The 15,574-nt window shown below is 41.5% G+C and overlaps 1 protein-coding gene across 1 annotated transcript in view; it reads left to right on the plus strand.

Moving 5' to 3' along the window:
* The first annotated feature begins 2,873 nt into the window (after positions 1 to 2,873).
* The window catches only part of cnksr2a (connector enhancer of kinase suppressor of Ras 2a), a 197,428-nt gene continuing 184,727 nt past the window's right edge, over positions 2,874 to 15,574 (plus strand). Inside the window, exon 1 of the mRNA XM_042334147.1 lies at positions 2,874 to 2,937. Within this exon, the coding sequence (XP_042190081.1) occupies positions 2,874 to 2,937 (64 nt within the window). The remainder of the gene's footprint in view (positions 2,938 to 15,574) is intronic.

A 15,574-nucleotide genomic window follows, 5' to 3' on the forward strand; every position in this document is an offset into this window, starting at 1 on the left:
TGCAAAACAACACAAGGATTGCCGTTCTAAATTATGTCAAAAGTATTATTTTTAAAAAATTATGCAATTTTGTAAGTGCAACTTCCAATTTTTGGGGCAGTGTAATTTTCCTTTTTTTAAAAAAACAAAGTAATGTTCCTGTTGAACTGGACTTTTCTCGCAATCAATTCAAAATAAACAATATGATTTTAAAAAAACTTTTAAAATTCCCAGGGTGCATCCATAAATCTTTAAATGTTATGAAGCAGCATGTTGCATACTGACTCTTGAATAACGTAAAGAAAATAACAACAATTGTTAATTTGTTTACGTTATTCAAGAGCCAGTATGTAACATGCATACTGACTAACAATAAACATTTAAATTTAATACTGACAAACAATAAACCTTTCACATTGCGAGCAGCATTTCCCTTCCACCCCCCACTAGAGAGGCTTCTCACTCCTGTTGGTAACTCACTCTTCTCCTATACATTTGTCTGGAAAAGCAGAGTGAAGCAGTATGAGGAGATTCAGGAGAAGGAAGACAGAGGAGTATTTGCAGTGGGGGCTTTGGGATTAACGATCATTCCCTCGTGGATCAATCAAAGTTGGGAAGAGATGAAGGCTGGAGGTGAAAGCTGAATGAAAACACTAAAACGGAAGATTTAAAAAAATATATACAGAGAAGGGAGATGGATAGGAAGTAGAATGACAAGAAACCAAATAGCAAAAATAATCAACGAAAGAACAAAAACAGGAAGAAAGAAAATCTGTATAGTTCTATTTTGCGATCATCTTTTGGTTACTTTCCTCTAACCTAGGTTGGGCTTCCAGTCAGCTCTTTAAGACATCCTCTTGATGTGGAGAGCTTAAACCTGTATAAATATAAACTCGTTGTTCTCCTTGCTAAAGGGATCAATGAATATTGACGAAATAGGTGGTAAATAAACTGGAAGGCATTACATTTCTTCCTGCACAAAATTCCTAAACATATGGATTTTTTTTCAGGTTCGAAATAAATCTCATGATATTTTATACCAATCACAAGATTTGTATTAATTATGCATCTCTTGTTTATTTGAGGATTTCTAATGTTTATTTCCATTTGCTCCCAACTGACAGTTGCTGCAACGTGAGCCCAGGCATTCAATACATTGCTCAAGTGAATTGTCTTCATATGCAGTGCTGAACAACGAGTACCAACAGGTTATTTGACTGCTGAACACATCACAGCTGAATCCAAGCTTGTTCTTGCCCAGTTGCCAGCCGGACAGGGATCAGGCATGGGGACCCTAATCTGGGCTGGTGAAGCCAATTGTAGTGCCCCAATTGCCACCCCACTGAGATCAGTTAATTCAATGCAGAGTGTGAATTGTGCTTCAGTCTTTCAACGCGAATGGTTTAGTAGAGCAGAACCTTCAGTTCTCTGAGATTGTAACTCTCAGGCTGGCAACAGTTGTAATAATAATAATAATCCTTGCACTTGATAGCGCTTTTCACGTCAGAAGGACGTCCCAAAGCGCTTTACAGAACACACTGTAAAGTGAATTGACTGTATATTTATGGGCAAACGCGGTAGCCAATTGCGCACAGCAATGTCCCACAAACAGTCGTGGATTGAAGTGACCAATTTATTATTATTTTTGGTTTTGGAGGGATTATTATTAGGCTCTGTGTGGAGTAAGGAAACTTGCCCAAGGTTTCGCCCTCTGCCTGGAATTGAACTCAGGTCTCTCGCTTGCAAAGCGAGTGCTCTAACCACTGAGCTCCAGGACTCCACCAGTTCCATCCCCTTCAGAGTAGTCACTTGCCTGGTGATGAGGGGGTGGATGTGGGTGTCCGGCTCCTGTGCAGAATCGGATTCAGCAAATGCGATCAGTTCAAATAGTTTTTTTTGAAACTTGGCTGTTGCAGTTGCAGAGCTGCAAAACCTGTAGAGCAATGCTAGAAGTGGGGGGGGGAAAAAAATTCCAACTCATCGGGGGCTGACACACACCACCAGCAGAGAGAGGTGCAATGCACGTTAAGAAAAAAAAACCCCAGCTTGCTTGGAAATATTTAATATGCGAATGTAATTGAAATCTCACCTGGTATTTTGCTCGCACATATAGGTAATAAAGATAAGGAGCTGGAACAAAAAACAGCTTCACCGCAAAAAGGCTTTATTGCATTGGTCTTAGATGATTGTTGTGTGCGATGGGTTGAGAAGTATTTGCGCAATAACTGGATTATTTTTTTTTCGCGCGCTGTGGGGTGTGTTTGCAAACCAGCAGCGGGCATTAGCGGTGGCGTTTTCTTTCGGTTCCTGCTCAACGGGACCGAATATTCACCGATCTCTCTCATGGGCGCGCGTCGTGACCGCACAGTCATCGCCTCCATGACCGCGCGGGGAAGAGGGAGTGCAGGTACGCGCGCGGCCGGTGGAGAGCGCCAGCGACTCACCCGAGCAACAGCTGGAGCTCAAGCACTCGTACGTGGAGGAGAGGATCAGGAGGAAGAGACCGAAAGAGCGGGAGCGGCTGAGCAACCGGGAGCGGCGTCTATCTCCTTCGCGCGGACTGCGCGCGCCTCCTTCCGCAAGAGTTCTGCTGGATGCAATTTGCGGGGAGGGGGCGGTGGATCAAAGCACTCAGCGAACAGCTCTTTACCTGGGCTCGGGCGGTACAGCTGTGAAGACGAGTCACCTGCAGTGAAGGAAACTTAATTAGAGGGAGTGAGAGGAGAGGGAGAGAGGGAGAAGCCGCGAGTTCTTCCCGCATTCAAAACAACTGTCGGACACTGAGGATCCCACCGCCGCCACGAGCCGCCGCCGCCACGAGCCGAGGCAGCGAACGCTCCGGGCAACGCTCGGACGGGTCTCGCGTTCCTCCCCTCTCCTCTCGGCGCGAGCCGATGGCGCTGATCATGGAACCTGTCAGCAAATGGAGCCCGAGCCAAGTGGTGGACTGGATGAAAGGTAAACCCGTGCGACCCAGGGAGCGAGTCCCCGGGGTGGGGAGGGGGGGCTGTGATGGTAGTCCTCCGAAAATCAGGAACGTCGGGCAGACTGGGCAACTCAGCGGGCGGTTTAGTTCAGTTCCCCCTTTCAGCTCTCCGGCTTGTGGTCCCGCTGGAAAGTTTTTTTTCTTAAAAAAATATATATATTATTTAGCTTTTTGGGAGGTTAGGATCGAGATTTACGACCGCATTAATTTTGGGGGTTGACTTTGGATGTACGCCCGTGGCGCAGCCCAGTTTATTTGAGCTGTTGGAGCTGCGCTGGGCAACGATGCCTTATTTACCTGGTGCTTTTTATGCCGATGTTAAGTTAATGTCTGTCATCCACTACAACTATGTGTGAAAACCATGGAAACCTCGCTTCACTTACTGCGTTTGGCATCGTGCAGGAAATCTGCAACGGGGGAGGGGGGGGGAAATACTTAGATTAATATGAAATGGGCAGTTGCAGCCACTAACACCGGGTTCCGAAAACCATCACTTTGGACCCATTCCCGTGGTTTGATCTGTTCATTTACACGTCTTGATTTTGTACAGATTTGCTATATGGCGATTGCTTTTTTTTAAAAAAAATCAGGATTTGGCAAAATCTCTACATTTTCTAATTGCTTGTTTGTATGGGGAATGTTAGCGGAGGAGCCCAAACAAACGTGTTACACTGTATTACTAATGTTATCTGAAATCAATACAATGTTTGGTGAGAGCTGGACACCACTCCGACCTATACCTTGCATGAAGAAACGGGTCCAAGAGGATATTTTATTGCCAACACACTTTTTGCCCATTTAATCTTAATGCATATATGCCTCGCTGTGTTTATAGATCCATTTGGGAACAAAAACATTACCTGTGATAGTACAGTATTTTGGCATACCTCAAGGCACAAGTGTGTGCTGATGAAATCTGGCTCAAATCCAATCCTCCAGTCCACCACCAGATCTGGCTGGACTCTGCCAAAATCTACTGCTCCAACCTCACCTCAGCTAAATTGTCCTTCTATTTCCAAGATCATTTTGGAAGGTAAGGACAATCCCAGGCTCCTACCTCCACCTTCCCATACCTCGCCCATCCTCTCCTCTAACTCCAAATGTCAGTAGACGATGGACTTCCTGGAGTCCAAAATGTAGGGGATCCACTATGCTGTCTCTGCCCTTTCTACTGCTATCCCCTCCTCACCTCCACCTAGCCCTCCCTCCACCCTTTTGTCCCTGTCGTTCCTTCTTCTCTCACATCCATCATTTCCCAAATGAAGCCCACCACCTGCTCACTTGATCTATCCCAATACTTACCTCCCAGCTCCACCTCTTTGCCCCCCTACTAACAGAGACTACCCACCTCTCTCTGTCCCCTGGCACTGTTCCCCCTACTTTTTTCTTTAAAAAAGCTGTCATCACCCCATCCTCTTAAAAAAAACCTTCCCGTAATCCATCTCTTATTATTGACCCATCTAATAAATAATAATAATCCTTGCATTTGATATAGTACTTTTCACATCTTCTAGACGTCTCAAAGTGCTTCACAGAATATACTGTAAGTGAATTGACTGTATATTTTGTGGTCGAAACGTGTGCATTTCCAACCTTCCCTTTCTTTCCAAGGTGCTGAAATGAAATGATACATTGCTTTGCTGTTGAACTTTTCAATCTGGTTTCCATCCTGACCATAGTATGGAAATGGCGTTGGTCAAAGTTACAAATGATATTCTGTTGATTAGTGACCAGGGCTCTATATGTCTCCTCATTCCTCTTGATCTCTCTGCTGCCTTTGACACTGTCGACCACTATATTCTTCTCCACCGCATCTCCTCTCAGCTTCACTTTCATGGCTCTGCCCTCACCTGGTTCCATTCTTATCTTTCCCATTGTCTCCACTTTGTTTTCACCAATGGCTTCTCCTCCAGCTCCCGCACCGTCACATGCAGTGTTCCCCAGGGCTCTGGCCTCAGTCCTCCCCCTTTTAATACTTGCATGCTCCATTCCCAGATATCATCCCAGGCATATGGTTAACTTCCATATGTATGCAGATGATACTGTCTCTACCCTCGACTCCAGGATCATTACTGTCCTGACAGATTCTCTGTCAGAGATCAAGTCCTGGATGAAAGCCAATTTCCTACAGTTGACTGTCGACAAGACCAAGGCTCTTCTGCTTGGCTCTCATCAGCGCCTCCTCAGCTCCGGCGCTGACTGGATCACTATTCATGGATGCACAATCCACCTCACCGATCCAGTACGGAACCTTGGTGTCTTGTTCAACTCTCAATTGTCTTTTAAATCCTACATCTATGCTATTACCCGTTCTGTTTTGTCCCACTTCTGCAACATTGCCACCAACTGCTCCCCTCCCCAGGCTGCTGAAACCATTATCCACGCTTTTATTACATGCAGGCTTGATTATGCTAACTCCGTGCTTGTCGGACTTCCCAACTCTTCCCTCCATGAGCTGCAGATTATTCCGAACACTGAAGCTCAAATCCTCTCCTGTACTAAACTTAGGAGCCACTCCACCTCCTTTAAGGCCTATCACAGGACCTTCCTTTTCGACCATCTCTTCAGTCAACTTCCCTCCTCCATCCCCCTTGCCCTTACCTCTCTCTGATCCCAACCCGCAGCTCGGGTGCAAACCTCTCATTATCCAATGCCTTGGCACGTCCTCTTGACGTGATGCTCTATAATTGCAATTTATTCTCTTCAAAAGACAAATGTTTACTAAATTGCTGTAGAGCCTCTTTTGTACATTGCATTTTTTTAAAAAAAAGCTTTGAACCAATTCTGTCTTCAATGCTACATGTGATGAAGAAACGTGTGACGACTTGAGACTTTCCTATCATTGGAGGCTATGGACTGAATTGGGAAATTCTGTTATGTTCTAACTCAAAACCAGGGTGAGATGGGCCTTGGAGGGGGTGAGGCGGAGGAGCTACAAATGGAGGCAGTGGAATTCCAGTGGGAAGGGGAAGAAAGGCTGAAGGCCTGACCGTTGATAGTGGAGTAGGCCGGGTGGAACACATGGAGCAGGCCAGTGTCTGTGTAGTCGAGGGAGCGGCACATTGGTGAAGTTTTAATAGGTTGCAGAAGTAAGGAGGAGCAAGACCGTAGATGGCTTTAAAGTCGACCAGGATCTTGTATTGAATCCTCTGGGGAATGGGGATCCAGTGAAGCCGGGCAAGGATGGGGGTGATAGGCTCCTAAGCTTAGTGCGGGAGAGGACATGAGCTGCAGCGTTCTGAATAATCTGCATTTTGTGGAGGGAAGAGTTGGGAAGTCCGACGAGCCGGGAGTTAGCATAGTCAAGCCTGGATATAATGAAAGCGTGAATGAGGCTTACAGCAGACTGAAGGGGGGAGATGGTGGCAGAGACTGGCAATGTTGCAGAGGTGGAGGAAGACAGAATTGGTAATGGTACAGATGTGAGATTTAAAAGATAGATGAGGGTCGAACAAGACACCAAATCTCTACTGGCTCAGTGATGAGGAATGTGCATCCAATGTTTCATTTTGTCTTGTGTTGTGAGCAGGATGGTAAAGCTGTGTATAGTAAGGACCCTGCAGTTGTTTTTAAAGGAGGCGTATTTCTATTATTAGAAATAAAGGGAGGAAAATCGGGTCCATGATAATTACCCTGCCATAGAATTTGCAACGTGGATGGACTAGCTGAGCAAACTGCGACTGTACATCGGTCACTACCTACAACCTGCCACTTTTTCCAAGGCAATTCATAATTAGTGTAATGAAATAAAATATAGTCATTCTTCAGTAAATCTGTCACTTTAGCAAGGTGCAGAGAACAAATTATTTAACTCTTTTGAAACTATAGTCTAATGTGGGACTCAGTTATGTTATTATAACTAGACCTTTCTTGAAGGTTTTAAAGGGCCATTTCTGATTCCGTGTATACTTCTGTGATATAACTGAAAGAAAAAAAACAGTAACCTCGTGTGCATTACAGGAAAGCATGTACGGCTTCATCTCCTTACAACTGCACATTTATCTCAGGAAAGTGGAATGATCAAAATTTATTGACAATAAAACAGCATCTGGTAGAAAATATTTACTTGACAAAAGATTTTGTTTTGAGCAAACTTCAAACCTGGTGAAGTTTATTTTTAAAAAGAGTTCTTTTTCCTAATGTTAACTTTTTAAAATTTTATTTGTATTTTCAAAGACAAATTAACCCAATGCTATCGATTCTTGGAAATCAATATTTTCTGGTTTTGGTATGTAATTTATAGTGTTTTTCATTGTTAAGATTTAAAACGCAAGGTTTATGACGGAGTGATAAATGTTTTATTCTTGAACAAAGTGTTAGGCTAGAGCAAGCTGGCAGGTTTATTAAAAATTCCTAATCACTCTGTTCCTATGAATGCTCCCATGGCACAAAGCCAATGGTTATTCATTTCAAGCAATACATTACATAATAACCTATCTCACTTGGATTTATTCCAAAGACTAATCAATTTAATGTAGTTGCCATTAAGTTAGGAACTGCATATTGCCATGAAACTGCAAAAAAAAAAGTTTTGTTGCTTGGGGAAATATAAGATTGCTTAAGGCAGCTATCCAGCATTATATACTTTCAGCTGAAGAATAATGATCCTTGAATTCACTACCACACCTATAGAGAATGTTTGAGAGTGTTTCACAAAATCTGTGAAGTGTGGTGACGGTTGTCAAATGTAGGCAATCGCAGCAGCCAATGTGAGTGCAGAAATTTTTCATAAACTGTGGAAGCTGTAAAGTGAATGACTAATTTTATCTGGAGGATTGCTGGCCAGGACACCAGGGGAAACTCCTTTCTTTTTGATTAGTGCTATGATATCTTTAAAGTGCACCTGAGCAGGCAGAGGGCATCACTGGGGTGTCTGCTTCGAAGAGCTCAAAATTGTTCAAACTCTAAGCAGAGAAGGTTAAATACCAGCAACGTGAAAGACAAAAATTAAGAAATTTCAAAGGACTCCTTTACTCTTACCAGTAATTTCGTGAGTTTTGTGTCTTCTTCCTCCACCCCCAAATAAGTATCCTGGTCAGCAGGTCTCATAAGTAAAGCTTTTGAGTGCATTTTTTAAAATCTGCAGGTTTTGTATTTTATGCCGACTGCAGCGGATAACTTCTTTCATTGTCTTGGCATCATTCTATTATACAATCAGAATTTGACTTTTTTGCCCCATTTACTGCTTTGTTTTATGGTTTCCTATATCTTTGCTTCTGATGCATAAGGTCACACAATAATAGAGACCGTTTTGGCTTTGACCAATACCTACAATGTTGATTAGTTTAACTTCCCTGTGATATTTTAGAATATTCTATGAATGTATCTTCCATCAGTCCGAGTCTCCACTGTTGCAATTGAATATGCTTGAATGCTGTTTTGTTGAACTCCAAGAACAAATGTTGAATATATATACATAATATATATTTTAATGGCTTCTAATATTTCCCCTCTTCAATTTTTTTTAAAAAGATTGCCTCCATTTGTTGAAAAGATTACATTATAGCTCACCTGATGGCTCAGTGAGCTTAGCATGTTCCCAGATTAAAGGTATGATTCCTGATCTGGGTTGAGTTGCTTAACCTCAGTTAGGTCTGGAGGAGGGTTGTAAAATTGGTGTCTACATCCAAGGTGAAGGCAGGGAAATTTGGCCAGGATTTGAGCAACTTTTTTGGGGGGATACGTGTACATTGACATTAGGTAAGGACCTGATTGGGCTCAGATATTTCAATCTAAAGCTCATAAATGAATAATGACCAAGTGAGTGCAATATTGGGGGTGGGGGGGTGAGGTAAGTAATCTTATCAACAGAAGAAAAGAAAGGAGTTGCACATCTTCAGTATGGGGGTGGGAGGATGACAAGGAGCTGCACTATTAAAATAGCTGAGGAGAAAATACCTGCAGATTGTGTACTACTTTTTTATGAAGCGGTGGGGTGTTGAGTTTCCTTCTCCACATTGACATCTGCTATTTTCTCAGAATTCTTCCACCACGTTGTGAATTTGTCAATGAAGTGTCACATAGAATGACCACATGGATGAATTCTTACTTACCATATTGTACATTTAGAGCATTACCTCTGTTGCTTGTTTGAAATGGGCAGGTGATTAAGGTAGCAATTTGCTATTTACTGAAGAGTAAATTGGACAAGTATGTAAATCTACATTATTCCATTTAAAGTGCTAACACAAATATACATCAAGATTAATCACTACAAAGGAGATTAGAATTCTTGTTCACCATTTCATGCCTGCCTGGGGCAAATGAAAATCGACTTATAGGACCTCTATCGGAAATGCTGATTGCAAGCTGTTAACGGTTTTACTGATAAGTCCAGTGGTTCCAAAAATTATGCTCAGCTTTTAAAATGGCTGTAAGTGAATCAAATGCAAATCTTAATATTTTNACCAAAGGATCTTTCCTTGCAGAGTCGGTGGTGTAATTTGTATATCTAGAGATTCTGTGTGTTGTGATTGACAATATTGAACAGTACAATGTAGTACAATACAATCTCAATACAATACAAAATTACGTTTGCATAGCGAGTACAGTAAAACTCACATAAGTTTATCTTTATAAATCATATAATTGCAGGTGTGGATTGAGTGACCAAATTAATAGTTGAACTGAGGCATATAAGACCAGATAGTTACCAGCTTCAGTCTATACTGCATTACATGATCTCAGCTGTCAAAGTGCAATAGTGGAGTGTTACAGTTTCCTCACTGACCTAATTTCCCTTGGGCTGGGGAGGGTAAAACTCCGCCATAATGTTTGCTTCTGATTGCTGTCCACAGATTCTTGTTAGAAAGTCAATATGGACATTGGGTAAAAGGACAGTATCAGGACTGGGTGCAATGTGTCCTATGGTTAACATTTACTCACTTAGTGACCATTCATCCTGGCAAATTCAGACGATTAGTACAATTAGGAGAACATTAAAGGGGAAAATGAAGGCTATTTAATATTTTTATTTCAAAGAGACCTCTTATTTTATAATAATTATAATCCTTGCATTTGATATAGCGCTTTTCATGTCGGGAGGACGTCCCAAAGCGCTTCACAGAACACACTGTAAAGTGAATTGACTGTATATTTGTGGGCGAACGTGGCAGCCAATTGCGCACAGCAATGTCCCACAAACAGTCGTAGATTGAAAATGACCAATTTATTATTGTTTTTGGTTTTGGAGGGATTATTATTTTCAGTGGTAGTTGCAATATTATGTCAGTGTATTGAGTGTTGCTCAACTATAATCAGTTCCTGCTCCACTGCAGAGGTGAAGTCGTTTACTGTTGAGAAATTGAGTCTCGTTTGTAAATCTGTTGTGCTTTGTCTGAAGTCATAATTGGACACATTGACTGATTTTTTTTGTACAGTTCCTTTTGCATTAACTTGTTTGTTAGACCCTCCATTAGCGTCATTTAGGTGCGCGTGTTGTGTGGTGTGTGTGTGATGGTGACGAGCTGCTGCCCCTGCACAGAATTAAATAGCAATTATTTTTGCAGTTACTATGTTGCAACGTCCTTTCATTTGATTTTGAGATTTATTTGTAGCAATATCCGTCCAATTTTTCAAATTAATTAAGTTCTTAGACTCTATATTGACACTTAAAAATATTATTCTGTTACCTTTAGGTCATAAAATTGATTAAAAATCATTTAGATTGGATTGATTAATTGTTTTATTAAACCTTAACAGCAAATTAGATTTCATATTGATTTTTGAAAGTGTACTTTCTATGTGCATAACAGTACTTTGCATATGCATTTGTTCCATATCTTCTTTCAAGATGTGAAAGAGTATCATGTTTTCTTCCCCCACTATTGTTGTTGTAGTATACATTTGTATAGCGCCTTTCATGTCGGGAGGATGTCCCAAATCCCCAAATTTACTCACTTAGTGACCTGACCATTCATCCTGGCAAATTCAGACCATTAGTACAATTAGGAGAAAATTAAAGGAGAAAATGAAGGGTATTCAAGGGAGATTGAAAGCACGGTCGAAGAGGAGGGTCTTGAGATGCGTCTTGAAGGTGGCAGGGGAGGGGACGAGGTGGAAGAACTATGGGATGGTGTTCCAGAGGGTGGGGGCAGAGTGGCAGAATGCCTGCCAATAGTGGGGCAAGCGAGGTGGGGAACATGAAGCAGGACGGAGCCCGCTGAGAGGAGAAAGCGAGCAGGATGGTAGGGAATTAGGAGGTCCCAGAGGTAGGGGGGAGCAAGGCCATGGAGGGCTTTGAAGGTGAGGACCAGGATCTTGAATTGTATGGTCTATGTGATGGGAAGCCAGTGGAGCTGGGCGAGGATGGGGTGATTGAGTCGCAGAGCCTGGTGCGGAAGAGGGCATGGGCTGCAGAGTTCTGGATGATCTGCAGCCTATGGCGGGAGGAGTTGGGGAGGCCAACAAGCAATGAGTTTGCATAATCGAGCCTCGATGTAATGAAAGCATGTATGAGGGTTTGGGCAGCCTGTGGTCTGAGACAGTGGTGGAGCTGGGCGATGCTGCGGAGGGGGGGAAGGCAGAGCGGGTAATGTTGCAGATGTGGGGTAGAAAGGATAGTTGAGGGGATACCTCCCAATTTGAGAGCTCGCTGCTGCGTTTCAACCCACAAAATATACAGTCAATTCACTTTACAGTATATTCTGTGAAGTGCTTTGAGACGTCTCGATGATATAAGACGCTACATCAAATACAAGTATTATTGTAGTTTGGGCAAAATGTTTATGGTGCAGTGTGCTGACCAAGTTAATCTTGTTATACATTTTTCTTTTAATAATTAATTCATAAAATCCTTTAACTCCCACATTTACTTTTCCTATTTAAATAGATGACGTGCATGCAGTGTGTAGAACTCTGTCTGGTTTGGATACTCGAGTATGGTGATGGGTTTCTGCATGTCAGGCTGATTTAAAAAAAAACAAAGTTATGTGCATTCGGGTGTATTTAGAACTGGAAGAGTCTACGTGTATGGGGATCTGGATGTACATAGATGGGAATCTGGATGCGCATGTACACAATGCAGCTTTGCATACCAAAGAACTACCCAGTCAAACTCAATATAGGAATAGATTTAGACTTTTGTGTCTGTCATGCCTATGACTTGACTGGCCATATTCTTTACCTTTGTGGTAATGCTATAATTCTATTTCCCTGCCTTTTCTCCAAATTTCTTAATACCCTTACTTATGAAATACAGTGTCTGTGTATATAATATATGATATGAACACCTCAGTCAACATTTATGTTTTTCTAATGTAGTCCACTCTGTATTCTCATGACAATGTGCATTACATAACTTTTTTCTGGATACTCTTTTCAACCCTGATTTTAAAGTTCTGTCCCTTTTTCCTGGATACCACAAAGAGAGTGAATAGTTCCTCCATCATTATCACACTCTTCACTATTTTAAACTCTAAGAACGTCCTCAACCTCCCTAATTCCAATAAATATAACCCAACAATTGATACATTCTCCAAAATGAAAGGTCCTTATGAGTTTAAGTTGTTGTTTACTCTGCCTTATCATAGATAAGTCCCATTATCCAAGTTGTATCCTAATGAATCATCACGACTTTCAAGAGAGGTATATGCTTTCTCAGGTGGGGTGCTCAAAATGGAACACAATAGTCCAAATGAAGTATCTGACATGCACTAATACAACTGCCGTAATACATTTTTGCTCTTGTATCCTATGCTTCTTGTATTTGTAACACCATTGTAAATGTTAATAGTGATGAGATTTACCATGAACACTTTGAAAATGGTTAGTCATCAGGCATCGTGTGATCTTTATGCTGTGGGTACAGTAGATGATTCACTACAGTTAAAATAATTGTAAAAATAACATTTGTTCAAACTCCGTAGTTTTGCTAGATTGCCTATGCTGTGTTCTTTAGAGACATAAACTATATTAAAATACCTTCAATTTAAAAAACTGAGTGGGATCCAAACCTTATGGCTCCAAGTATAATGCTCAACTGAGTGAGCTATCTGTGCACTCTTGTTAACCCTACAAGCCAAAGCCTTAATGAGTAAGGTGGTCCTAGCTGGACAAGCAGCGGAAGCACTTGCCAGGTAATGATCTCAATGACAAGCTATGCTGTTTTAGCTGGTTAGACTCCAATGCACAATCTGGGGTCCCCAAGCTTTGGTCCTTGACAACCTGCACCTTCGCCTTGCTTCCTCCCTTTCCTCCTTCAAGGCTGGTCTCAAGACCTTTCTCTTCGACCGTGCCTTCAGCTCCCCTCTCGACTCTCTACCCCCTCCTTGCTCCCTCCCCTCACCCTGACCATTTCCCCCCTGCTCGGGTCCCGACCCAACTGTCCAGCGCCTTGGGACGTCCTCCCGACGTGAAAGGCGCTCTATAAATGAAATGTTGTTGTTGTTGCACCTAATACTTTCAAGAATTAGGTAAGTAGGATGCATCCCTCCCGAGGGAGAGTGTGCATTCCATTTCAATAAATATTTCTAGAATTTCCATTTGAAGGTGGGATGTATTGAACTCTGCTTTGGATGCTGTTAACCATGGTGATGGGTTTCTACAAGTGTCAAATACCCTGCTAACCAAAAAAAAGTAAAAGTACTTTTCTGCTGCATAATATTAAATTTGATTCTGCAGTTGTTGTTCTTTTGATTTTTAGCACTTATAGTGCCTGAATTTTAAAGTACTATCCTCTCTGTGAAATAAAAAATCATGTATTTAATTAAAAGGTTGTTTTATTTTCTGATTCCTGTTAGTGTAAGGTCCTACAGTCTCGCTGAAAAGTTTGTCATTGTCTGCAGCATTTAGCTGCTGAATTGATGGTTATTGAATTTGAATTTTTTTAAAATATATTTTTCGCCCTACCCTCCCATTTGGTACTGCATGCATTTCATAGATAATTACTGGCAAATCTTGAAACCGTTTGTGCACAAGCACCCAGCAAATTTTGCATAGCAATGCCACTCAACCAGCCATGAGGCGAATGGGAAATTAATCTGGTAATTGTTGGCAAGGGCATTTCCTTCTCTTTCATGAATAGTGTTGTGAGATCTTTATCTAGCTGAAAAAAGGCACACGAGACCTCAGAATTAACTTCTCATCTGAAGGATGCTGTCACTAAAAATGCAGTACTCTCCCAGTTCTGTATTAAAGTATCAATCTATGGAAGTTCCGATGTGGGCCATTATCTCCAATCTTCTGACGATTAGCGAGATTGCCACCAAACAACTCAGCTAAGCTGGCACTTTAATGCTGAACAAAAATCAGGAGTATGTGCTTTATTGCTGTAAATAAAAACAAAAATAAAAAAAATCACAATTTCCAATAAATACAAAATGTTTTTAAAACATCTTCTTCTGTTGTCATTGTTTCTTCTATTTTCGCTTCTATCTCTTCCTAGCCAACAATTAATCATTCACATCATGACTATTTGTGGCACACTGATGTACACAAGTTAGCTGCCATGTTTGCCAATAACAAAAAGTCACTACACCTGACAGTAATTCCTATTTAATGTTTTGAAATGTCTCTCACAGCTGAGAAGCTAAATCAAATGCATGGATTATAATAATTTATTTTCTTCTAACAGTTTTCTCTTCAGAGATCAGATGATGTTTTAAACTGTACATGGAAAATTTGGTTTGTAAGAGCAACATGCATCCACATTGCATTGTTGCTGTAAGGGGGTTTCTCTTAAAATCAACCTTTAGCGTTTTATTTTCTGTTTTTTAAAAAAAGTGTGTCTTAATCATATTACTAAAGCGTTAGATAATCAATGATAAAATAGAAATCATACTTAAATTTTTTTGGCTTTTAGCACAAAAAGCTTTCAATATGTCAATACGTTTCAGCATTCACTCTAGTCAGTTCATTAGGCTGTGTTTCTGCACTTTCTCGAGCAACTTGCATTTTTGATTGCTAGACTTCAACCTGGATAAACGCCAAGACAGTAGATTTGCTTATTGAGAGGGTTTCCTATCAAAACCATTTAGATTTCTTTGCACGACTCATATTAATTACCTCCTAACACGTACCACAGCTCCCCAACCCTCCATTACTCCCGCACTTACCACCTGCCTTGCATTGTGGAAACTGGTGATCTGATCCATCGCCACATGCGCACTTGCTGCTTTGAATCGCGGGAAATTTAATCTAGATCTGTCGATACGTGCGCAGAAGAACTTCCTTTCCTCTGATTCAACATGATTCCAATGCTTGTTAGTAAGTGCTAATGTGGCGACGAGTCAAGACACACTGAATTGTGGGAAATGTAGCATTGACCCGTCACCGCATACGCACTTCCCGTTGCAGTGACGAACTACCCGATGCGCACTTTCCGGGTGAGCAGTGTAGATTATTGATTACGTTGGATTTTCTACAAATTATACAGTTTGCTCGCAACTCAGACTTTGCGTAAGTCATATTAAATTTTATGGGCCTGACATATACAAGGTTTAAAGTACTTGTCATGTGTTCAGTGTACCGTCACAGGCACAGTAGGCATTCAAATATCCAGGGTTGATTCAGACCAGATATGAAGTTGCTTAAATTTATTTAGTTGGAGGACATTCATTCGTTGCTCTTGGACCTCCAGTCAAAATAACTTGGGGCATGGGGTAGTGTGGC

Source organism: Callorhinchus milii, unplaced genomic scaffold (assembly GCF_018977255.1).
Source record: "Callorhinchus milii isolate IMCB2004 unplaced genomic scaffold, IMCB_Cmil_1.0 Scaffold4, whole genome shotgun sequence".
NCBI lineage: Eukaryota > Metazoa > Chordata > Chondrichthyes > Chimaeriformes > Callorhinchidae > Callorhinchus > Callorhinchus milii.